The sequence below is a fragment of the Zalophus californianus genome, chromosome 8, assembly GCF_009762305.2.
Source record: "Zalophus californianus isolate mZalCal1 chromosome 8, mZalCal1.pri.v2, whole genome shotgun sequence".
Classification (NCBI taxonomy): Eukaryota; Metazoa; Chordata; class Mammalia; order Carnivora; family Otariidae; genus Zalophus; species Zalophus californianus.
This window is the reverse complement of record NC_045602.1, coordinates 108,311,412-108,337,254: the sequence shown is the minus strand read 5'-3', so window position 1 is coordinate 108,337,254 and position 25,843 is coordinate 108,311,412. Positions and strand designations below refer to the sequence as shown.

General features: G+C 39.1%; 1 protein-coding gene and 1 long non-coding RNA gene across 15 annotated transcripts in view; one reads left to right on the top strand and one right to left on the bottom strand.

Annotated features, from left to right (window-relative positions):
* LOC113937281 overlaps positions 1-1,803 on the bottom strand; it is a 45,628-nt gene extending 43,825 nt beyond the window's left edge. For 3 of the 11 annotated variants that reach the window (XR_003524578.2, XR_003524583.2, XR_003524585.2), the window contains exon 1: positions 1,572-1,798. This is a non-coding gene — a long non-coding RNA (uncharacterized LOC113937281). Of the gene's footprint in view, positions 1-1,571 lie in introns of all 11 variants that reach the window. The other 8 variants (XR_003524582.2, XR_003524581.2, XR_003524584.2 and 5 more) reach the window with 5 other exon arrangements.
* A 91-nt stretch (positions 1,804-1,894) lies between these two features.
* Positions 1,895-24,670, top strand: CRLS1 (cardiolipin synthase 1). 4 transcript variants are annotated; one of them, XM_027621324.2, is made up of 7 exons: positions 1,895-2,342; positions 4,914-5,051; positions 9,932-10,061; positions 19,273-19,358; positions 20,240-20,308; positions 21,868-21,959; positions 23,683-24,670. In XM_027621324.2, the coding sequence occupies exons 1-7, from the start codon at positions 2,037-2,039 to the stop codon at positions 23,768-23,770; spliced, it is 909 nt and encodes a 302-aa protein (XP_027477125.1). In that variant the 5' UTR covers positions 1,895-2,036; the 3' UTR covers positions 23,771-24,670. The 4 variants fall into 4 exon arrangements, with proteins under 4 accessions (XP_027477125.1, XP_027477128.1, XP_027477126.1 ...); XM_027621327.2 differs by lacking the exon at positions 1,895-2,342 and adding an exon at positions 2,507-2,583 and having other exon boundaries at positions 23,683-24,633; XM_027621325.2 differs by lacking the exon at positions 1,895-2,342 and adding an exon at positions 3,009-3,142 and having other exon boundaries at positions 23,683-24,633.
* The last annotated feature ends 1,173 nt before the right edge of the window (positions 24,671-25,843 follow it).

Below are 25,843 nucleotides of genomic sequence, written 5' to 3'. Positions count from 1 at the left end.
CAACTATGTTAGGAAATATGTTACACTCTTTATTTACTGAATGCACCTACTATCTTATATCTGGAATTGTTTTCCGGGGTTTCTGCATTTTTCTCCATCCTTCATCCCAGATTAATGTGTTCATTTATTGACACCTGTCATGTTCTAGAAAATGAAATCAGAGACTAATACTTGGATCTTCTTCTGTCTTAAAATGTTAGGGAAATGCATTGCTAGAAGCACTGTTACTCATTTTTTATTTTTTTTAAAGATTTTTAAGTAATCTCTACACCCAATATGGGGCTCAAACTCACAATCCCCAAATCGCATGCTCCACTGACTAAGCCAGCCAAGCACCCCTAGTTTTAGTCCTATGTATTAAGCTGTCATTGTCCTTTAGGCCAAAATGCCAGACACCTTACTGTCCTATTTTATACTTAGCAGTACTATCAGTAGTCCCTAGTAAAGTTGGCTTTCTTTTAAAAAAAAAAAAAATATATATATATATATATATATAAACTAGTTTACTATATTTTATTAAAATTTTTTCCAGTTTTATTTGATCTATAATTGACATACATCACTGTGTACATTTAACATGATGATTTGAAACAAGTATATACTAGGAAATGATTACCACAGTAAGAGAAAAGACCACATAGCGCCAACTATTACAGGCAGACGCAGCAGGAACACTTGTGGAGCAGAGAGAAGAAAAATCCCAAAAAACAGTGAGAAACTGTCTTAAATTAGGAAGAAGTGGAAAGCGTGAATAAAGGCAATTCAGTGAGTGAAAAGCACAGGAGAGGCTGAAATACTGCCCATTCTCACTTGACAGGATTATCTAATGTCTATGAGAACTGTAGGTATTTGATTACAAGATGATTATTTTCAAAAAAATTATTCTTTTTACATTCCTAGTACAGAAAGTTTAGCTTTTCTCTCAATGTCAGTATTTCAGTAAGTGCATAAGAAATTAAAGATTTCTTCTGATAAATACTCAGATCTACAATGATTTTCAAATTCAGTTGGTCTTTTCCTTTCCTAACTACCTGAACCAAGAGTTCAAGATCAACTTTAAGGTGGGTCTGTCATCACAGACAAGGGCGGGGGGATAGCGCCGAAGCAGCAAGAACCATTCAAATCCAATCTGACACAAAACTCAAGAAAACAGTTCTGCAACACTGCAATATTAATGCATAATATCAGTAACTAATATAATTGCAATATTAATAATGCATATTAATCAATGACGAACTCATTCTTAATTATTTTTGGATATTCCTCTAATAAGCAAGTTTCTTAACCATTCTCTAAGCCTAAATTCCCTTATCTCTAAAAGTAAAGGTAATAATGGAACCTATTTTGGAGTTGCTGGGAGGATTAAATGCGCTAGAACCAAGCTGTAGTAAACACTTTCCTGGTAAACAATTAGTAATTGCTACGATTGTCATTTTCTAATACCCATATTTTTGGCTTATGAAACGCTCAGAAGAGGGAAAAGGGCAGGGAGCTTGTATTAATGACTTCTGTACCAGACACTTCACTAATATTTCAACCTGCCACGAGTACCCCCGGAGCGCTGCACACACCTCGGAGGGGGCCCTTCTGCAGGCCACGGGCCTCGGAGGGTTTCAGGCCGAGGCCCGAGACGGCTCCTGCACTCTCCGGTCACATCGGCTGCGCCATCACCCAGCCCTGCTAGTTCCTGTCCTCCCCTCCCCGCGGACCTCAGCTCCCGACCGTGTGCGCAGAAAAGCCAGCAATCGCAGCTTGCGGTTCCCCGAATCCCACGGCGCCTAACGGCACGCTCCTCCTGCTACCGCCGGGGGCGCTGGGAAGCCCAGCGCCGACGGTGTCGCAAAAGCGTCGCGAAGGCGTCCGTCCTTGGCGGCTCCCGGCCACCTGTATAGGCGAAGCGTGCTGGGGTTTGAAAACGGCAATGGAGGCAGCCGAGCTTCTCGGGCTTTGCGGGGACTCTATGGAGAGGCGGCTCGCCGGTGCCCCAGGCTGCTGAGCTCTCGCCGCCTGTCTCCTCGCGGCGCGGCGGCAAGGCCATGCTGCCTTCGCGCGTGGCGCGCGGCTCGTGGGGGGTCCTTCGCGGCGCGGCATGGACGCCAGGGGTGCGGCCGGGCAAGGGGCGCGCCCGCGGGGCTCTGCTGCGCTCGGTGCCCGGCTGCCTAGGCTGCCTGGTGGAGCGCTGGTGGCTGCGCCCGGCCGCGCTCGGCCTGCGCCTGCCTGGGGCCGGCCCACGGGGCCACTGCTCTGGCGCGGGGAAGGCGGCTCCCGAGCCCGCAGCTGGAGGGGACGCCGCGGCGGAGCCCGGGAGCGGCCGATGGAGCCAGGCGAGCGCCGCCAGCCTGGTACGTACCGAGAAGGAGGCGGGGGGGGCAACCCTGGGTCGGGGTCGCGGGCCCTCACGGGGATCGGACTTGGACGTGAATAACGTGCTCTGACTGGCTCAAGTCAGACGTTTCCGTTCCAGAACTTGTAAACCGTTCCCTGAAGAGGAGTAACGGGGAGGTCATTCAGTTGGGATGAATTTCAGGGGTCAAGTTAGAATCTCTCCTTCCCTAGCGGGATCGGCCTCAGGATATTGCATTGGTAAAAATAGTCTTCACTTGTCTTATTAAGTCAATTTTTAATTCTCTGAAGCCATTCCCCAATGTTTAGGACAAGTCAGTAGGAATCTTTAGAAAAGTATACAAGCCTGTTGGCTTGTGTAGGTTTGGTTCACTATCATCTGACTTTTGGTAACCTTATATATTATAAGATGAAAGATAAATAAGTCCTAATTAAAGGGTTCTTTAATCTCTAATTGTAGAAAAAGATTACAACTCTCTTTTTGAGGTAATGGAACGAGATATTTGTCCACTTACCTTTTGAAATACTGCCCAAGCAGAAGACACCAGAGCATGAATGTGGGAGAGCTTTTGATGTCATGTTAGCAAGACTCATGCAATTATTACATCTTCAATTGTTATGTCTTCAGTGGGCCCTTGTACTGCTTTCATCAGTTGTACAGCATGGGTTGAGGTGGCCACATCCTGGCCGGGGTCTCAGCTCCACTAATAGCTAAAGTATGTCGGGGTTTGAATGCTGGATGCTTTGAGGTTGCCATATGGTGGCTGAAGTCCTTCCCAGAACGGCAGTAGTTGGTCGAGTATGCCACAGGTTATCTGGTTGGGTAATCTGAGATTAGCTCTCTTAATTTTAATTTAGAAACTTTTGCAAATTTAATGATTAGAAATTAATGAGGTACTTTAAAATGTTTTATGTGGAGCTAAAAAGAACTCTCACTGTTCCAGTTATAGTTCTGTTGATTAATTCACCAAGTGAAATGATCAGGCTATTTGCACCTTTGTCTTTAATTTTGCGCTATGGATATTTCTGACATTAATTTTGGGACTCTCTTTTGACCTTTTCCTTTGTGATTCCTTTTTCTCAATCATGAACTATGTTGTTTTTTTATTCGCCCTCTGAGTTGCTGTAACATTGGATAAGTGTTTGACTTACTCTGTACCACATTATGGTAAACAGACTTATCTTTTTTCCTCTGGATTCTGAAACACTCTGACCTTTGAACTTAAATTTGGAATATGTTCCCAGAATTTTCCCGTTTAATTACATAATGTGGTCTACTTTCAGTTAAGGGTCCTTGAGTAGAGGTTTGTACTGCTTCTTGTTTCGTGATTGTTTCCTGGAGAATTTGAAGTTTTTCTGTAGCTTTCAATTGCAGTTTCTGCCCTCCAAACTAAGGTGAACATTTCTTACCAGCTTGTTTATAAACACAAATTTAGTATCTTTAGAGAACTGCTTTTTCTTACGGAATGGTTCATGGAATTTTAAAAGATTTCTTTAGAAATGGAAACTCACTTTTTAAAAAAATCTAAGTTAAGGTTCAGATTAATTCGTTACTGATTAAGAGTAGGGTTAGTTTGTGAGTAGATAGTCCCATGGGGTTGAGTTGGCAACCTTCACCAGTGGAGAAAAAGTCCAGGCTTTAGGGAGACGTTTTCTTGGTATTATTTCTGTATCCTGTTGGGCAGGGTATCTTAGCTCCACTAGGGCGAGGCTTTTAAAGTTGAAATATTCTCATGAAACAGATTTTGTTTGGCAAGGAAGTAATGTTCTTCATAGTAGCTGCCAAAGAGCCCTTTTGTTAGTCCCAACTTCAAACAGCTTGGCTCCAAATAAAGTTTCAAGGAATCCTAAAGCCCTCAGATTCTAGGTGGGAATCTTAACATTTCATTTTCATGGGTATTTTGAACAGATTTACAAAATTTCTCTTTATTTCCCAAGGATCTCAATCCCTATTTCCAGCCCCATTTTCTTCCAGCAATTATCCATTTAGTGATGAGATCATGGAATTAAATTTTCTTTCGTTTTCGTCATATGTCCATACACTGTATAGCATTTAGCTTTCTTTTGATGGGTATGTGCAGAGGGCTTAAACATTTTAAGCCAAAATGCCTGGGGTTGATAATTTGGCTTTTTTTTTTTTTTAACACTTTCTAGACTGTTTACTTGAAGTATAAGATCTTCTTGAGGTTATACTTTTAAAAAGCAGAGTGTTGTAAAGTTTGAATTCTAATCATAAAGTCCTATATTAAAGCCTTGACCTATATGGTAAATAATACATGTTTGTTCTTTTCTCTCTTTAGGAAGTATGTGTGTATATATACACACACTCTATATATAGCAGACACTTTACTCTGTGGGCATATGACATATCTTCATCTTCTGTGTTCTGGACAGTTTTAGAGCTATGGTCTGTAAACAACAGAATGGATTTTAAAATTCAGAGTACCAAATTTAAAGTTTATGTAGCTTCTGACTCCAAAGTTAGTGTAATTTTTGGTGTATTTTTCTAATATAGTTAAAGTATGAATTCATAGCATTTAATTTAAGTTTTGTTGTCTTTTGTGTTTCAGTATGAAAACCCATGGACAATCCCAAATATGTTGTCAATGACAAGAATTGGCTTGGCCCCAGTTTTGGGCTATTTGATTATTGAAGAGGATTTTAATATTGCACTAGGAGTTTTTGCTTTAGCTGGGCTAACTGATTTGGTAAGTTGTAAATACACTCCCTCTGTTTTGCTCCCTTTTCAAATCCCAGGGTCTCTGGTACACTGAAATAGCACAGACTTAGTCTGCTTTTCCCTGGAAGGAAATCCTCAAGATGAATTTGACCTAGTACTTTGTATAAGGACTTGTCTTTAGCATCTGTGTGGGACTCTTTATTTTTTAAGTGATTTAAGGAAATGAAAGCTGTTGGGAGGCATAGGAGCGGGTGCTTTTTACTCTTGGTTTTTAACTTTTTTGTAAAAGAAAAACCCTTAGAAATTCCCAAGGAGCCAAGTATATGCTTTAGAGATAGAAATAAAGGAGAGGAGTTGTGAGACTCTTTCTATTTATTGTGATAGAAATACTCTGATCTTTACAACAGTTGGTTTTACTGTGGAGGGGGAAACAGTGGGTCAGTTATTGTGACCAGGGAGTTTGGAGAGGTCAGAGCTCAACCCAGGTTTATGCTGGTGGGAGGCTGTAGGCACCCACACAGATTTGGTTTCTGATCCCTGCTTTCCAACCCTCTGATTACCCAGCAGAAGATCCTGCCCTGGGCCAGGCATTAGGCATCCTTCCTTCTTCCACTCCCCCAGTAGGTGGACAGATGAAAAAAGAGCCCCTTTACATCACTGTGTCAGTGTTTGGGGAGGGAGGGATTTATTCCGGTTATATCAAATTAGAACTTAGAAAATAATTTTATAACAGAAGGCAGCATATGTGTGAGATAGGCTTTTGTGGACTGACCAGCCATCAGCATGTATGACATTACTTGTATTTATCATCCACCTTGTTGCATAAGGGATTTGAAATGGCTTTTAAAATTACATGTCCTACAAAAACCCAGTTGAGGAAAGTGGTAGAAAGATAGAGGAAAAATTTAAGATTAGGGCAGGTAGCATGTAGAAATAAAGACATTATATCCTCATATAAGGCTGGTCTGAGATCCATGTGAGCATCCAGACAGGCAAGAATGATTTGATGCCTCTTCAGACTGATTTATGTTTGGAAAGTATTGCTTGATACTTATCTAGTGAGAGTGAAGATAAACTAATTTTCTATAAATAACAGTTGTGTAGTATCTGTAATGTCAGCTATTCTCTTTGAGGTTCACAGAAACAAAATTCCACCTACCCATTAGCATTGGTGAGGAATATAGAATTAAGTGAAGAATTTGCAGGGTAAACAAAGGAGGACATTGGCATTATTATCTAGCATTTCCAAATATGCATCAAAAATAGTCTCTCAAAATGGTTCCCACTTTTTTTTCCCCAGGTTTAGCTCCTGTTTGTCACTATTTCTCCCCATTCTCACGATCTCTCTTTTTTTTGTCCCTGCTTTTATCTCTGAAGCCTGAAGGTCTCCCACTCAGACACACTCCAGGTCAAAGGCCATTATGTTGATAATGGATTTTTTAAAAAAATGTAACAGACAAGATCTTTTTTAGTTGCTGGATTTGCTTTTCTTTTGCTTGTACCTTTTTTTAGCTGCCACATGAGATTGCAATATTCACTGAACTCAAAGAGGCCTCATTTAAATTTTTCTAAATATATATGACAGTGTATGTGAAAACTTGAGCTATCTGGTACCATATTTCACATTTACTTTATGGAGGTTTTGATGCCTCTAGATTGGCCACTGGGCAGATGGCAGGAGTCATGGAGAGTTTAAGCAGGGGAATGACAAGGCCTGATTTATGTTGTATATGGGAAATAGATTGTAAGAAGGCAAGAATGGAAGCAGAGAGGCTGGTTAGGAGGCTTGCAGTTACCTAGGGGAGTGGCAGTGGTAGTAGCTTGGACTGGGGTAGGAATTTGGAGAGAAGTGAATGAGTATGGGATGTGTTTTGAAGATAGAGTTGATATGTCAATGGATTGCATATGTGCAGTGAGAGAAATCTGTCTGATAGGCTGTTACTTTTTTGTTTTCTTTTCAACAACTGGTACATGAAGGTAACAATTTTGTTTTTGGGATGAGCCACACTCAGGGTAGGACAGAGTAGAAAAGTACCAAGAGTTGTTGTGCCTGTCAACATGGAGGCATCAGTTGGGTAGTAGTAGCTGGGAGTTAGAAGAAGTCAGGGTTAGAGATAAATTTGAGAGTTATCAGCATATGGATGGTCAAGTGTGGGTGACATCATTTAGGCTGGGTGACGTCATTTAGGCTGGGTTGAAGAGGAGAAGGGGTCAGAGAAATGAGCAGTACGTGGAGCAATAGAAAAGGAGCCAGTAAAGGACACTGAGAAAGAACATCTGGTGAGAAAGGAAGAAAGTTAGGCCATCAGGTGTCCCAGAAGTTAAGTGAAGACAGTGCTTCAATTGTGTTGAGGTCAAGTATGCTAAAAATGTAGAATTCATTGGTGATCTTTATGAGCACCATCTCTAGAGGAGTGGGGACAATCAGAGCGGATTGGCAACAAATGTGAGGTGTAATGACAATAGACGTGGCTTTGAGAAAGTTTTGCTCTGTAGGGTATTGGGAAGTGGGTCGAGGAAGGGTAGTTTTTAAAGCTCTATATACTGGGGGAATTTTTGTTGTTAACTGGTTAATTAATGACCAGATAGAAAGGAGACTGGTGATGCAGGAGAGATGGGGGAGAAGAGAGGCAAATCACAGAAGGTGCGAGGGCCTACGATCATGAATCAGAGAAGGCAGAGAATGTGTCTGGATGCAGTAAGTAGGTGGTGGATTTGTGGGTGGGAATATAAGGGAGTGCTAACAATCTGCTGTTTTTCAAGGAAAGTATGGATATGATCATGAGTTAGAGTGAGAGGCTATGGGAGTGAAGGAGGAGTAGGCTTGAAGTGAGAACAGACAGTGTGAAAAGAAAGTAAACAGGCAGGTGTGGGATTGCCAGGCAGTATTGAATGCCCATGGGAGGTTTATGATCCCGAATTTGAAGTGAGATCAGTTAGCCCACTTAGGTATTCTTAAGCAATGGTCAGCTGGTTAGGTGCAGTCCTGGATTAAGTACATGGATAGTTGTGTGTAAGAAGGGTGGATGGAGAGTGAAGTAAGGGAGTTACAGGTGTTTGCAAAGGAGCAGTGGTGTTGATGACCTTGGAATCTAATGTCGGTAGAGGAACAGGGAGGACCAGATGGGAATGCTAGTGAAAAAGTGGAAGGTTAAGTTCCTGGAGATCAAAAACTGAATTGAAACCTGAATCGTCCAAGGCCCCAATGCCCAGTTCTAGGTACTTTCTGTTAGACGTTGTTACATGGAGTATATTTGTAAGAAAATAGGTTCTTTCAGTTGTGTAGTAATAGCTGGTAACTGCCTTTTCCTGCGGATTTACTGAATACTAAACAAGTATTGATTCCATTATGTGCTGAAGACCATCAGCCCTTTGAGGTAGGTTATACAGATGAGGAAAAGGAAGCTTAGGCCAACTAATTTCCCCAAGGTCACATAGTAAAGGGCTGAGCCAGGACTTGAACCAGTTATGTTCTGCCAAAGAGCAAGTTCTTAACCAGTTATGTTCTGCCAGAGAGCAAGTTCTTAACCAGTTATGTTCTGCGGCCAAAGAGCAAGTTCTTAACGATAGGCCTGTTACGACCTTACTGGAATACTTAGATAGGACTTACTTATCCTTCAGAATGTTCATGTTAAGTTATGTCTAAATGAATTTCTCCTTGGTTCTTTCTCCTGGGAAATAGGACTAGAAAAATCAAATATTTGTTGAAGCTTGAAATTAGAGCGAGTGAAACCCAGGTAGAGACTTGGAAAGACAGAAAAATGGGAATAGGTGGTAGATACTTGATTTCAATTCATCTTGTGGCTCGAGGGTGATCAGATCTTTCCATTTCTCAAGAGAAACTAGAGATCTGGATTTTTGTGGTAAGACTTTGAATATTTAAATGTTGGCAGCTAATTTACAGTTTTAAAAGCTCTGGGCAGGTTAAGCAAAAAGCTGTTTGCAGGCCCCATTTGGCCCATTGGTAACCATGTATGACCTCTGCTTTAAAATATAATTGGTTTCTAGGAATAGTGAATCAGTAATTTGCATATCAAGATTTTTAAGTAGGCCAGGTACAGAGGATTGATTTTTTTTTTTTTTTGGTAAGATTTATGTATTTAATTTAATTTATTTCTTTTTCTTTTTTTTTTTTTGATTTATTTATTTTGGAGGAGAGAGAGCACACACATGCAGGTGAGGGGAGGGACAGAGGGGGCGAGTCTTAAGCAGATTCCCCGCTGAATGTGGAGTTGAATGCGGAGCCCAGTATAGGGCTCGATCTCACGACCCATGAGATCATGACCTGAGCCAAAACCAAGAACTGGACACTTAACCGACTGAGCCACCCAGGCGCTCCTGAGGATTGACTTTTTTATTCACGTACAGTCAGACATGGAATTAACAGTTGCACTAAACAAAAAAGAAAAATAATAACATTGAAAACTTAAGAGTGTTGGATCATATTATAGAAAAGTAGGTAGGAGTGAAAATCAAAGTCTTGGAGTTAAAAGGTAGTCCTTGCAAGCAAAAGCAGCTATTTTGGCTGTAGTGAAATAATCCAAGGCTCAAAAAAGGAGGGGCTCCCAGTCCATGTTCTGTCAGCCATGCTTTATATGGGTTTTTTGGGGGTCCTTTAAATCTCTAAATTTGTGTTTGGATTCAACCCATGAAAGGGCCTTATGAAAATAGAAGAAATACCGGAAGGTCTTGAGAAAGAAAAGTACTGTAGAAAAGTGAAACTGTTTTTAGACAAGTTGGTAATTTGAAGGCTACCAGTGAAAGAATGAGAAGGTTGGGGGTAAGAAACAGAAGAGGTTTTATTAACATTTTATGAAAATACAGTTGTTATTCTGGTATCTATTAACCTTCAAGATATCTACTCTGTACTTACTATGACATTTATTTAAAAAAAACTTCTATTTTCAGTTGGATGGATTTATTGCTCGAAACTGGGCCAGTCAAAAATCAGCTTTGGGAAGTGCTCTTGATCCACTTGCTGATAAAATACTTATCAGTATCTTATATGTTAGCTTGACCTATGCAGATCTTATTCCAGGTAAGAACGCCATCATGCGTACTTTTAAATAGCATAGGGAAGAATGCCATTAGTCAGTTTAGGATTTCTCTTGACTGAGAGACAAGTAATTTTTGTTCCAAAAGTGTATTTTTCAACTTTAAACTGTTTCCCTAATTCTTAACCATTGAACTGTTTTGTCAAGCTGTTATTTTAGTTTAGAATTTATGTCCTTATTTTACTAGTAGAATCTGTTGTTTTCTTAGATTGTTTAAAGTTAAATTTAAGCAAGTATTATTTCACATTGCCAATTAATATTAGTTTAGAATTTTTTGAAACGGTATTTTATATTCTTACTTAGTGCCTGGATTTTTGAAAGCAATTTAAAGTTTTCTTAAGTCTATTACGTATTAAGTGCAGTTTAATCATGAAAAATGAGAGCTCTGAAATCCTGAAAATGTTTATAAAATTTCACATTACTAGTTTTACTTAGACATTGTTATGCAATTTCAAATTATATATATATATATATATATAGTTCATTATCTGAATACTCTTTCTAACAAAATATCTTTTGCTTTTTATTTTGCATGCGCTTTTCTCGTTGTTCATTTTCTATTTAAGCTGTATTTCTCAGTTTTTCTCCCTTGGTTTAGATTAAACTTAATTTCCAAGTGTTAGAAGTAGAATCTGAGAATGAAGCGAACGCTGCCACATGGTCTTTTCGATAGCATGTTATTAGTGCCATTTGATAGGAAGAAGTGTAATGGCATTTCAGTCTAGTATAGTCTCCTCAATCTAGAGGATCTTTTTCTCTCTTACTTTTAGGCTTTTAAATTCCCATACCAAATTAAAAAATAAACTGGTTTAATGTTTATATTTATGTGCTTCTTTGAAAGTCAGAATTTTGGTGTATATATGGTTGGGGGTGTTGAAGGGGCAGGGGTACTCTCATTCTAATATAACTTGGGGCGGGGAAGGAACCTAAGGAACATTCTGTTGACATTATTCAAGATCCAAATGATCTTGTATGTGTGTGCATGTGTGTACATACTTTCAGGCCTCCAATTTTTTAGAGTTATTTTGTATTTTGTATTATTTTACAAAGGTTGATCAGATATTTCCCTTTTGAACGAAGAAATTATAGCCAGGTTTTAGCATAATAGATAATGTTGCTGTGAGATTTACCTAAATAATCGGTGTAGGTTGCTTTGCAAGCTGAGAATTCTTTTTTGCTATTATTCTGGGAATTTCTGTCATCTCACTTCTGTGTTGGGTCTATATTTCCAAGTTCCCGTGGCTTCCTTGTTGAGAGTTTCCTTTTAGAACTTAAGAGTGCAACCTCCTGTTGTTTCCTGTGTAAGGATGCGGTGTGGCAGCTAGAGTTTTAGAGGTCCACAGTGTCTTTATTCTAAAGATATTGAAAATATTTTGTCTTTATTCTACCCTCCATACTTGATTGAGATTTGAATTGGGCATAATTTTCAATTGCAGATCATTTTCACGCAGAATTTTGAAAACCCTGTTCTGTAGACTTCCAGGTTCCATCTTGCTGTTGAGAGGTCTCATGCCATTCTGGTACCTTTTCCTTTATATGTGGTTATGTTTTGTATTGGAAAGTTTTTAGGATTTTTTTGTTTACATTTTTTTCTAGTTGATGTTTAGAAAAAATTATCTCTCCTAAATAATTTTCTAGCTATTTCTGTGGGTACCACATTATCCCAGCACTTTTTTAAAAAAAGATTTTGTTTCTTTATTTGAGAGAGAGAGAGAGCAAGCAGGGGGAGGTGCAAAGAGAGAGGGACAAGGAGATTCTTGTGTGCGGGAGCCCGACTTGGGGCTCGATCCCACAACTTGGAGAGTCAAAACCAAGAATCGGACACTTTAACCGACTAAGCCACCCAGGTGCCCCCATCCCATTTTTTTATTGAAAAGTCTGTACTTTCCAGGCTCAGTGCAATGTCCATACATACATGGTTCCATTTCTGGGTTGACTTAGTTGTTCCCCATTTATTTGTCTGTTATTGCACTAGTACCATCCTTAATTGTTACTTCTTTGCTAAAAGTCTTGATACCTGGTAGAGCAAGTCCTTCCACCTTTGATGTTCTTACCCCTTTCCATTTTGTGTGTAAAACTTATTTTTTTAATATATTTTAAGTCTATTTATTTAAGCAATCTTTACACCCAGTATGGAGCTCAAACTCAGGACCCTGAGATCAGGACCTCCACGTTCCACCAGCTGAGCCAGCCAAGCGCCCCTTGTGTGTAAATGTTAGAATCAGCTTTTCAAGTTCCCCAGAAAAGCCTGTTGGAATTTTAATTGGGATTGCATTGAGTTTATAGGTCTATTTGAAATAATTGATATCTTGGTTAGCACTCTGGACTCTGAAATAATTGATATCTTTACAATATTGATCTTCCAGTCCACAAGCATGATATATTTACTCCATTTAGTCTTTTTAAAATGTCAGAATGTTAGTTTTCTTCAGAGGTAATAAACAATTTTGTTACTAGATTTATTCCAAGTTGCTTGGTAATTTTGATGCTTTTCTAAATGGTAGCTTTTTACTCTTTCATTTTGTAATAAGTGCCTATTGTTGATAGAATAAAAATCAATTATATTTCTGATGTTGATTTTTGTGTCGAGCAAAACTTGTTAAACTCTTATTCTAGGGGCACCTGGGTAGCTCAGTCAGTTAAGCGTCTGCCTTCAGCTCAGGTCGTGATCCTGGGGTCCTGGGATTGAGCCCCACGTCTGGCCCCCCTGCTCAGCGGGAGTCTGCTTCTCCTCCCTCTGCTCCTCTCCCCCCACTCCTGCTCTCTCTCTATCAAATAAAATATTTTTAAAAACTCTTATTCTAATAATTATATAAGTAAATTCTCTTGGATTTTCTACATCCTCAATTATGTATTGTCTGTAATTAATGATAGTGTATTTCTTCTTTTCCAATTCTTTTGCCTTTTCTTTTCCATACTGCACAGTACAGTGTTGAATAGGAATGGTGTCTGTGTTTTGTTTCCAGTTTCAAAAGGAAGGTTATCAACATTTCACTATGAAATAAAATGTTTCCTATAGGGTTATATAGATATCCTTTTTTCAGGTTATGGAAGTTCACTTCTTTTGGGAGATTGCTAAGAGTTTTTATTAAAATTAGATATTGAATTTTATCAAATTCTTTTTCTTCATGTATTATGAGAGTCTTTTTTTTCCTTTTAAATTGTTAATGTGTTATGGATTACATTATTGATTTTCTAATGTTAAACCAACCTGAAATTCCTGGTATAAATCCAATTTGGTCATGATAGATTATGAAAATATTGCTAAATTTAGTTTCTAATATTTTGTTGAAGATTTTGTATCAGTATTCACAAGATACTGATATATTAGGTTTTACTATCAAATTTATTTAATAGTGAAACGTTGATAACTTTCCTTTTGAAACTGGAAACAAAACACAGACACCATTCCTATTCAACACTGTACTGTGCAGTATGGAGAAGAAAAGGCAAAAGAGTTGGAAAAGAAGAAATATACTATCATTAATTACAGACAATACATAATTGAGGATGTAGAAAATCCAAGAGAATTTACATTATACTGATTTCATAATAAGAGTTAGGAAGTCTAGGTTTTTTTTCCCCATTCTTGGGAGATGTTTGTGTGAAATTGCAATATTTCTTCTTTAAATGTTTGGTTGAACTTAATTGAAGCCTTGAGGACTGGAGTTTAGGAAGGAGTTTTCAAATAGGTGATTCATTTTTTTTTGTTATAGGATGATTCAGATTTTCTGGTTCATCTTTTGTCTGTTTGGTAAGTTATGGTGTTTTTCTAAGAACTTGTCCATTACAACTACATTTATAAAGATTTACCATTAACTATTTATGGTATCCATGTTAACTTTTTGATGTCCTTAGGATATGTAGCAGTGCCCCCCTTTTCATCCTGATTTATTAGTTATTTGTCCCATCTTTGGTTTTTTCCCTTTAATTGTCTTAACAGAGGGGTGTCAGTTTTATGAATCTTTTCAAAGAACCGACTTTGGGCTTTGTCTGATATCCTTACTACTTCATTAAATCTTGCTCTTTTATTTCTTTCTCCAGGTTTCCCTTGTTGTTCTTTTTCCAAATTCTTTAGATCGGTTCTGTTTAGTAGAAATATAACGGGAGCCATATATGTAATTTTAAAATTTTCCAGTAGCTATATTGAAAAAGGGAACAGGTGAAAATAATTTTAATAACATTTAACCTACTAGATCAAAAATATTATCATTTCAATGTGTAATCCATAAAAAATTAGTGAATTTTTCTTCATACTATGCTCTCAAAAGCCAGTGTCTAGTTTTCATTTTACATTTCTCATTCAGACCAGCCACATTTCAGGTGCTTTATTTTCCCACGTGGCTAGTGGCTGTTGTATTGAACAGCACAGCTGTAGATGAATATTTAACTCATTTCTTTCAGCTTTTCTTTTCTAAAGTTGGCATTTAGGGCTGTACATGTTCTGTATATAACGATTTGGTCAAATTTTAAATCCTGACATTTAAATGTTTACTGACTTCTTTTTTCTGTTTGGTAGCTGTTTGTCAGTTACTGAGAGAGAGAGTAGGTTAGTTTCCTTTGTGTTTAGTTTTCCATTATTTTTCTTTGTAGTCTGATTTTTGCTTTGTGTCTTTGAAGTCCTGCTGTTAAGTGCATATACATTAGATGTTTTTGTCTTCTTGGTAGATTGACTGTTTTATTATGAAGTGTGACCCCTCCATATCTTCAATAATGATCAGGTCAATGTTTGCCTGTTAGATAAATCACTTTCAATTTCTCTGTATCTTTATATTTTAGATATTTCTTATACATAGCAGAAAGACAGATGGGTTTTCTTTATTTTTATCCAGTCTAAAAATATTTTATCTTTCAACTGGAACATTTAATCCATTAACATTTACTGTGATTACTATTATTTGTGTAGCAGTCTTCCATTTTATGTGTTTCATTTGGCTCATATGTGCTTTTCAACATCTGTATAAAGATTTTTTTATCATTATACTTGTTTTCCCTCTGTGCCAGTTTGGCTGTTATACTCTGTTTCCATTTAGTTCTTTTCAGAATTATATCATTCAACCTTATCAGAGTTCAGTGTTAATGAATCTGCACTCTGGGCCCTGCTTGAGCTCCATTTACTGCTTTCTCACCTTTGGTTATTGTTTCCATACTTTAATTTTATATACTTCTTAAACATTGTTTGATGTATCTCAGACCTTCCATCTTGGGATCATTTTCCTTTCATCTGAAGTATATCTTTAGAAATTCTCTTAATATTGGTCAACTGGTGGTACATTCTTGCCTTTGTTTCTCTGAAAATATTTTTATTTTTGCCTTTATTCTTTTGTATGTGTGAGGATATTAAGTTCCACTCTCCAAGCAGATTTCAATTAATACAATACAGTATAATCAACTACAGTCACCATATTATACATTAGATCCTCAGACTTCATTCATCTTAAAAGTGGAAGTTTGCACCCTTTTATCAACCTCTCCCTATTTCTCCCATCCTCCAGCCTCTGGCAGCCACTTTTTTCCTTGCTATTTCTATTTCAACTTTTATTTTATTTTTATGTTTATTTTATTTTTTTTCCCACATGTAAGTGATCCTGGGCAGTATTTGTCTTTCTCTGATTTTGCCTTTGTTCTTGAAAGATATTTTTATTGAGTATAGAAGTCTGGGTTGGTAGTCATTTCAGCACATATATCGTACAATATTCATTTCTGTTGTTGGTATAAAAGAAACTGCTAATCCATTCTTTTTTTGAAGTTAACTGTTTCTACTCTGGCTGCTTTTAAGATTTTCTCTTTGTCTTTGGGGTTTTCCATGGTTTCATAGTAATATATCTTGGTATGAGTTTATTTTTTATTTATCTTGCTTGGGATTTCTTGGGCTTTTTATGGTACCTTTAATCAGTTCAAATTAAAATAATTCTTACTAACAAACGTAGAACTGAGAAATTTGTCTTCTCTCCTCATTCTCTTTGTGACTTTGTCTTTTTATTCCTTCACTGTCATTTTAGGCGTGTTTTAGGGGGAGAGCTGTATGTATGTTATTTCGCATCTTCTTACTTTTATACTGCCTGCATTTTTGTAAAAGTTCCATCCACCTTCATCTGAATAGCTGTTTCCTCAAGAGTAAGAAATGTGCTTTCTTCCTCAGCTAGGAAAATAAATAATTCTGCTTTTTTCTTGCTTTTTCTATGGGAGGAGCGATTAGGAAGAAAACAACTTGATTTGTTACATTTGTAGCAGTCTGGGACGTGAGTCTAAGTTAATTTCTACTTTTGTGCATTTGTTTTGCCACATTTACTAAATTACGACTCTCCTGTATCTTGTATTATTTCTGGTTTGCCGTATAGCAAATGCTTATTGCTGGTTTGAATCAATTTCTGGAATAATTATTCTGTTATTTCTCAGTGCAATAGCCTATGGTATTGATAATGAGCACTTGTGATATGTAAAAGTGACTTTGTTTTATTAATTTCTCCTGAATACTAAAAAATTAGCCTCTAATGTACCTCTTTATTGCAGACATTACCTATTTCACAATGGGTTAGCAAGTAGGGAGGAAAACCTTGGAGCAACCCCTGACATGTTTTATACACTCTTATCCTCACTAACACACTATTATACTCTGATAGGCAAAATGAAAGCTGTTTTAGCCCTGGAAGAAAAGGGAAGGGAAGGCTAGAGAGAAAGGAGGAGCAGTTAGAAGATGCAAAAGCCAGGGAGAGGCCTTAGAGATCACCTGGTGAGGCAGGGTCCCAGCCTGTCTGTGCATGCGAATCCCCCAAGGAGCTTTCTTTTTTTTTTTTTTAAGATTTTATTTATTCATTTGAGACACAGAGATATGGGCGGGGGGGGAGAGCATGAGCAGGGAGAGAGGCAGAGGGAGAGGGAGAAGCAGGCTTCCCGCTGAGCCAGGAGCCCGACGTGGGGCTCGATCCCAGGACCCTGGGATTATGACCTGAGCCGAAGGCAGCCACTTAACCATCTGAACCACCCAGGCGCCCCTCCCCAAGGAGCTTTCATCTGTGCATCTGTGAAGCTCTCCCAAGGTGATTCTGTGGTGGGCAGTCAGTTTGGAGAACACTTGATTTTTGTTAACTTTCCTTTCTCCTCCAGGCTGTTACAGAAGGTAAGCTGAGTCCGGAGATGCTAATTGCGACTCACACGGCTGGGTTGGAGCCTCGTACACTGACCTGAGCATAGGCTGTGAATTGCATAGACCTAGGTCTCTGGCTGTACTGCTTCCTATACTGTTTACAGGGGGTACAGTACTAGTCCCGGCTGTACTACCCACTGACCGGTGACCTTGGCCAGCTTATATAATTTGCCTAAGGCCTTGTTTTCCTCATTTGTAAAATGGGGATGATGATGGTCCCTGTTTTGTGGAGTCGATATATAGGTTAAATGATAATATGTATGAGATGCTTAAAACCGTGCCAGATATTCAATAAATGGTAATGTGGGTTGTTACTAGTTAGAACAAGAACCCAAGTCCTTGCAGCGTATTGAATTGCCTCATCTCTTTTGCAGAAACTTCTTATTTAGGATTAAGTCCTAGTCTCTTTTTCCCTGTGATGATGAAGTACACTAACAGGTGTTTACTCTCTTCTAAAGTTGTGTTTAGGAGGTTTACTCTATGTAATTTGCATGAGTTTGCTGTGGCTTAAAATCTGATGGTTAGATTTTGCCAGCTAATGATTGCTGTAGAAAAGTCTGTTTTATAGACACAAAAAAATGCTCCTAAAAATCGTGGCTGGCTTGTTTTGTTATTTGGCTCATACAGCTGTGTCTTCTGTGTGCTCCAGATGCCATGACTTGAGTGGTAGATAAGCATTTTCTCTTTCAAACAGTCTTATCATCAAGGACTAGACCAACAATCTATACTTAACATCATAGTCGTAACCAACAGAGATTTAAATTGTAATCTGTAATTAAGATTTTGCTCAAGTTGCAGAACGAATAGAATGTCAGAACTGGGGAGGACCATAAATATGATCTCCAAAGTAATTCATAGAAGAGCTGTTTGGAAGTATTATGGAAGGGGTACACATGACCCTGTTATTTTAGTTTGAAACAATTGTCAGGATTTTTTTCTTTTTTAAAAAAATATTTTTTTCTAATAAAAGCAATATATGTTCATAGTTAAGACTTCCGATAGCATAGAAGGATGTGAAAGGAAACAAGACCTCTGCCCTCCCATTGTTACTCAACAAGGGGGCAGGGGTTCTTTTGGGTATCAGTCTAAAATATTTTGCTGGCTCTGACTTTGGGGCCATGCTATAGAATCTTGTAGAGGGGGGGGAGGAGCAGAGGGGGAGAGAGAATCTTTTTTTTTTTTTTTTTAATGTTATGGTAATCACCATAGATCACATCAGTAGTTTTTGATGGGAGAGAGAGAATCTTAAGCAGGCTCCATGCTCAGCATGGAGCCTAACATGGGGCTCGATCTGATGACCTTGAGATCATGACCTGAGCCTAAATCAAGAGTTGGACTCTTAACTGACTGAGCCACCCAGGCGCTGCCATGCTATAGAATCTTAAGAATAATGAGAAAAGTATTGACAGATTGAATCCTTTTTAAGTTAGAATTCATTGAATGAATGGGGCAGGAGAAGAAATAGCAATTACCTGGGAGGTAATTGGTCAGTAGGAACTGACCAAACAGGAATGAAAATATTTGGCTTTTCCACAAGTGTTACGTGCAGAAAATTTTACTGCTTATAAAATAGTCTAGAATGTAGAAGCCGTCAGAGCTCCTGAGTCGGCATAGTAGTTTGAGTCTTCCAGTATCTTTTCCAGTCTCTACCATCTCATTCATTCCATAGGTAAGTATAGTAAGCATGGGGATCAGTTTTCCAAATTCACAAGGCTGAGAGGTCACAAAGGACATAGTGGGGGATGAGTACAGCTGACACTAATACTAATAACCTACAGCTTAAAAACATGCAAGAAGGAAAAAAGGCAAGAGGATTGACATTCTGAAAGGCAGACGTAGTCCTTCACTTGGTTTGAGGGTAGGTGGAAGAAGAATATAAAAATCAGTGGTTCACTATAAGGACCCTAAACCAAATCGATAAGTATTTATTTACAACATTTTTATTTCTGTGAAGTACCAGTTCCTAAGGCTGAATGAGGCTTTATTGTATGTGTAATATCAGTAAGTTTCAAAATCCCAGTCAAAATTGTTTTATTTTTGATTTTCAGTTCCACTTACTTATATGATAATTTCAAGAGACGTAATGCTGATAGCTGCTGTTTTTTACGTCAGATACCGAACTCTTCCAACACCGGTGAGTCTGTTTAAAAAAAAATCCTTTTATTATTACTTATAACTTAAGGCAGAAAACCCCCAAAAACCCACTGTGTTGTATCCCGAGTTCCACTTTATGGGAGTAATTTATGGCCATTATTTTTTGATCCTTTTTTCAAGAATTTTTTTAAAACCACACATGTGTCCTCTTGCTATTTGAATCACCCACAATGGTAGTTGTTCAGTGAAAACATGAATGAACAATTTTAAAAAGGCATGTATATGAGTCAGAACCTTTTTAGTTGATAGCACATAAAACCCAGACCAGCTCTGCCCTGTCCCTAGCAGCAAACTGTTAGGAGTGTGTGTGTAACCAAGCCCCTTTGCTGCCTGATTTAGCCTCTACCATGGACTGTCTGGAACTAGTTTTTAAAATCACAGTTGTGTGAACACAGAATGGTTTGTTTGCATATTCGTTCATTGCTCTACAGATACTTGAGCACGTAGGCATAGCATAATAACCTTATCTTTTGGTTCTCGATCCAGTGAAAATAGCAGGATCTTACTCATTTTATTTTTAGTCTATGAAAAAAAATAGCAATAGGGGAGATTTATTGAGTTTATTTAGAGAACAGATGTCGTCAGGCAGACTTTAGGATAGTTACTGTGTTAGAGTTTTCTAGGGATTGAATAATCTATAAATTAAAAGTCTGTTTTCAGTAACCTGTGTATGATTTATAAGGAATATAGACACTGCTCATTTAGGGTAATAAGAGAAGATGCAGATAGAGGGCTTGTCTAGCATGGAGCCAGGCATATGGTGCAAATATTCAGTAACTGTTACCTACATATAATAACAAAATGATTGTTTTAAATTTGAATGATAAATTGAATAAACTTTATCTTTTTGTCCTCTGCCAGCGAACACTTTCTAAGTATTTCAATCCTTGCTATGCCACTGCTAGGTTAAAACCAACCTTCATCAGCAAGGTAAGAGACACGCACATCCTTTTAAGTTATTCCCTTGTAAATGTTTATTATAATGAATACAAACCTCAGTCTGCAGCAGCTGAAAATGGGACATATCTCAGTGCACTGACTGTAGGAGATAGAGAGTGAGGTCATTAACCCAGTTCTTTTGTCCTTTGAGCTTTTTGGGTCTTCAGTGTATGCATTGTGTTTTGCATTGGTGGTCTGAGCATTTGAGTCCCCAGATGAGGTATTAGGGTCACCATTTGGGGAAGGGGGGGAGGGGGTGGAAATGTAATCGTATCTTGCTTGAGCTATAGAGAAATTATGGAGGTTCCTTTGTAGTTTCATTACCCTCCTTTCTGTGGTGAAAACACCGTAAAATCGGGCCCTTCGTTTTCACCATTGACTGTTACATGGGAAGGATAGGAAAAAGTTGTACTTACTCATAAACAGCTGCTACTCTTAGTTATTCGTCCTGTTTTCCCGAGCCCCTTGCAGCACAGGAACTGTGCCAGTCTTTGCATACAGAGAACACACCATTAATGCCTCTCGAGGCGTTTTTGTTTTCCTAGTAGCCTTGATAAGTTCGTTCTAATCATCCTTTTGTCCTGTCCCTGTGACAGAAGTTTAACAGGTTAGGGACACAGATCATCTTTGGGACAGAGGGGTTGTTACTGTTATATCTCAGACTCCTGGGGTGGACTTTTACCTACACTTACGGGGTTTTGTTTTTTTGTTTTTTTAGATTCAAGTGACTTACGTTTGTATCAGGTATAGCAGTTAGAGTGTAGCACTGCTTAGAAAGGGACCCAGAGAGGTGCAAGAAGTTCTCCAGACAACTTTATTACTTAATTTTTTAAGATGAAGTGGAATCCTTGTCTGTTGGTTGCAGAATGGACGGTAGAACAGAGATGCTTCTGTGCACATTTCCCACGGCTTCATCCTTCACACCCTCTTCTCCAGCACGCTACTCAGGATGAGTAGGCAGTCTCCAGCGCGTTTTTGGTTCTGTTTTCATCCTTCTCTCCTCCATGCTGTTTTGTAGGGTAGGGGAACATACTGACTTCTTCCAGAGCCTCTTGTCATGGAGATGAATGCATTTCAATTTTCTGACCTCCTAGGGTTTGACATTTGGGCAAATGAAGGAGAGCACTGGATGAAGTGCTGGGGAGTCTAGGTTCTGGGTTCGGTCCTGTAACCTGCTATGACTGCAGGCAAGTCACTTAGCTCATTACATTTTCACCGGTGAAGTGGTAGCTTTATTATTTCCGTATCCACAGGGCTATTTTAACAGACAACTGAAAAAAGGCCAAGAACGTTTCAACATTATTAAATTGCTGTGGAAATTCAAGGTTGTAGTATTTTCTGACAGATGCCCTTATCCTCACTGGACAGGGCACCTGTGCAGACAGATGAGCCAGTTAGTGAATGCCAGCTTCTTTGGCAAGGATATTACAACACCAAGCACGCCGAGGGTACATCATGTTACAGCATGATGGGCTGTGCCTTTGTCTCTTGAGCTTGAAGCAGGGTCTCCTTGGCACTGTTCATTCATGACTTTTTTTTTTTTTTTTTAGGTAAACACAGCAGTCCAGTTAATCTTGGTGGCAGCTTCTTTGGCAGCTCCGGTTTTCAATTATGCTGACAGCATTTATCTTCAGATACTGTGGTAAGCTAAGTGTAGAATTACTCTCTGAGAATGTCAACAACATGGCTTATTGTGACAGTCTTAGAATTACTTGGTTCTTACCATGTTTATGGAGCACTAACCGAGTAAAGTTGGGGGCTATATTTTATGACATACTATTCTGAAGTTTACTATCATGCGTGGGATATAGAAATTACAGGAGTTTTCGTGCAAGTTAAAAGGGATGAGAGGTATAGATAAAGTATTGGGGTTTTGGAGGAGGGAAGGATACTTGATTCCAGGTAGGGAGAAGAGGGAAAGCCTCAGGAAGGAAGTGGCACTTGAGCAAGAGGCCTAGTGGGTTTACACAGGGAGAGACTGGGGGAGGTCACTGGGGGTGAAGGACGGACTCTGAACAAGGTCAGGTATAGGAGAGTGGGTAGGGGAGAGTGCATCCAGCCTAGTGGCACAGGGGCATAGTGGGATGGAAACTTGGAGAAAAGAGTTTGATTTTTATCTTATTATCCTTACTTAATAGCTTTGAAATGTATCACCATGAAAATGTGTCAAATACAATCTGTCAGAGTCCACATGTGCCACACTGAACTTGAAGCACTGTATTTTATGTTTTAGTACACTTTAACTCTAATTAAAGTCTTGCTTGATGCAGTCTGAGCCAGAGTCAGTTGAGCTAAAGATGGTACACACGCTAAACATTTTATTTTCTAAAATATGTATGTATATTTTTTCTGATTCATCCTACATCTTTTGATAGAGGACCGATGCCTTTTTTTTTTGAGTATCGGTCTGTGGGAGTTTTCTCTTTCTTGACTAAACTACATCCATAGTACAACCTCTCTCTCACGTTTTTATTTTCTGTTTCTTTAAAGTGATATAGGAACATTTACAAAGCAATCTAAGTATAGAAACTTTCTAGATTTTTACCATTTTTCTCCAACCTTTCAACAGTCATATTGCCTACTTTGACAGTTTTTAGCAACTCACCTTGTTGTAAAGTATTTCCAAAGTACCCCATTTAGTTCTCAAATATAGCAGCTCTTCCTGCATGTATGTTGCATTGGTTTAGGTGTGAATTTAGATGATCGAACTGGCATAGACAGCTTTGGGATCAAACAGAGTTTCCTTGATGTCCCGCTCAGCTGGTGGAAGCAGACACGCACGGGTGCACTAAAAAGTAACCCGCTAGGCCACGAGCACTCAGCAAGCCATGCACATCACTCATGGAACTTCAAAGAGAATCTGGTGAATCTGGCAGTTAACTTAAGGAAAAATCATTAAAAAAACAAACAAACAAACAAAAGCTGGATTTTATTTTGACTCAGATAATTCTGCAGGAAATAAAAGCCCAATACCCTTGGCAGCAGGGAGCAGTGGAAAGAGCACAGGGGCTCTGGACGAGGCTCAGACGCGGTTCTGTGGCCCTGAGCAAAGTTCCCCGGGGCTTCATCTGCTGCTCTGTAAGAGAAGGTTGCTGTGAAAAGAAAATGGTGGCATAAGACAGACACCTAGAATAACGGCTGGGTAGAGGTGACAGTGGCCAGTATTGTTTTTTTCGGGCTCGTTAACTAGATTCTGTTTGAGATTATCTTAAAAGCAGCAGCTTTAGATTCCTGGAGCTAAAAAAGAATCCCACGCATGGCCTTTTTGCTTTTTAAATAACTCTATTAAATGTATTCTTTGTGATTCTCATGGTTACTGTGTCTTAGACTTGACAACTAAACTTTCTTTCTTTCTTCCAAAAAAGGTGTTTCACAGCTTTCACCACAGCTGCGTCAGCTTACAGTTACTATCATTACGGTCGAAAAACTGTTCAGGTGATAAAAGGCAGATGAAAGCCATCCATCATCATTAGTGAGGAAGCGGTATACGTCGTCGGTGGCAGGGCGAGGGGAAAGCTACAGGAGCTTCCGTAGTTCGGGGTTCAGCTTGAAAAAGGACTTGTCAGAACAAACCATGTCATCAAAATTTAAGTAATGTGCTTTGAAAATAAGCTTGATCATGGGCATATGCAGAATTTCCTATGTATTTTTAAATACAAATAAAACTAATTTAGAATTTTTTATCTTAGGTTTCTTGATTAATTTATAAGGTACCAATTATTCCAATTATCGTCAGTCACTTTTTAACGCATTTTTAAGAAACCTAGTCTAGAGCATGGAAACTGAAGAGTTGCCACCTCTGTTTAACAGAATTTAGATGGCTTACAAAGCACTAGGGAATTTACTGGGTTTAAGTATCTATCCGACACAACTTGGCTACACAGTCTTATGTTTGATTTTTAGAACTGTGTACACATAATAGTTCGTGTGGTTAATATTTGATCATTTAGGATAATGCCAATAAAGGTAGCTTAGTTGTGGATGAAGTAAACTTGTAAAGATATTTAAAATGCAGTAAGTTTTGAAAATAACAAATAAGGTCACAACAGAAGGTACTGAAGTTCAAGTTCAGTAGTCTTCCAACCTCTCAGGTGCCTAATAGTCTATGTATCAGGATAGCAAGTGACAAAGGTGGTTGAAATATGAAAGCATGTCCATTAGCCTACACCATCCAGGAGGCAGTGAGTTATAACATGCCTTCCGCTGTTTCTAACGTAGCAATGTTTGTATGATGTTGGAACCTGTACTCACATGTTTTGTAAATAATATGAAACTGTATATTTTTCAAAGGTTTTTTAAATTTTGAGGTATCTTTTGTTAAGATGTTAAAGGAATAAAAGAGCTGGGAAAGTGCCTTCAGTGGTGGTGTTCTGTTTAACACGCTATGATCCTCACTGTTGAAGTTTTCTGATTCCTGAAGTCCATTCAGATGCATCACTTGCACTTACGTTGTAACAATAATTTGTTTGTGAGCACCTGACTTAAAGCCCTTACGCTCACTACACTGTCACGTTTGGAAGAGTGGGAGGCGCGGAGAGAGGGAAGAGGGAACACGATGGCTGTTGCTGGTTGCTTCCTCTCACTGGCGGAGGCCTGTTGCTGCCCACCGTCCCAAGTGTCCTGTGGAATTGTGCGGTGAGCTTATCCCAACAGAGCTTGTCGAGCTGTGTTAAATTAAGATGGGAAGTTATAAGCAAAATTCATGCCTGTTGGCGGTGGCCTCCTGGGATCAGCGTGCCCCTCTGGTGCCTTCGGTCCTGGCTGCCTGGTTCCCAGGTTAGCAGCCGAGTTGCCGTTGGCTTGAAATGCACTGAAGCCTGCAGCAGGGGACCGTGTCACTGAATCCGGTGGCGGGTGGTGGGAGGGAAGGGGAGGATGGCCTGTGGCTGGCCGTTCTCCCCTTCTGGAGCCCCCTGTGTAGTCTCCTAGCTTGGGAGGCGGTGAGGCTAGAGGTGGAATTCCCACCCAAGAGGCACATTGGACACATCTTGGCACTAGCAAAGTGGGAGCACAAAGTGAGAGAACTCGACATAAATTATGGGAGAAATGAGGGTTTTGCACTTCGTTTATTTCCTGGTTCAGTGTTGATGCTATTTGGAATTATGTCTTGGGCCCATAGTCTCTTTAGTATGACGGTCTTAATCTGGCTCTGGTTAATAAACCTCAACGCTAAGAAAAATGGTGCCAGTTTCTTGAGGGTTTTGGATATTGGACTGTTACACAACATGAATTCTGCTAGTTTACAAAACACTGGAATTGTATTAGGCATGTTTGTATATTCACACAGAGCCAAGCACGACAAATTCATTTTGGTGCCTCCATATAACGGATTCAATCCTGATAGTAAGCTAAAAAGGGCATTGAGATGATTAGGTGTCTGTAGTCCAAGCTAGTCACATTTTTGGCTTTTGCTTTCCAATTTTTAATCAGGAGCTGGTAGATATCTTAAAAGATTGCTTAGTCCAGTTCTCTTGGTTACATATCTGATGAAACTTGGGATCCACCTTAGAATTTTGGGAAGCCTTT

Excerpts from the sequence above, each read along its gene's own strand:
- CRLS1 (XM_027621324.2), top strand. The coding sequence starts at position 2,037 with ATGCTGCCTTCGCGCGTGGCGCGCGGCTCGTGGGGGGTCCTTCGCGGC. Across the intron at positions 2,343-4,913 it reads AGGCGAGCGCCGCCAGCCTG|TATGAAAACCCATGGACAAT; the intron begins GTACGTACCGAG and ends TTTGTGTTTCAG. Across the intron at positions 10,062-19,272 it reads CTATGCAGATCTTATTCCAG|TTCCACTTACTTATATGATA; the intron begins GTAAGAACGCCA and ends TTTGATTTTCAG.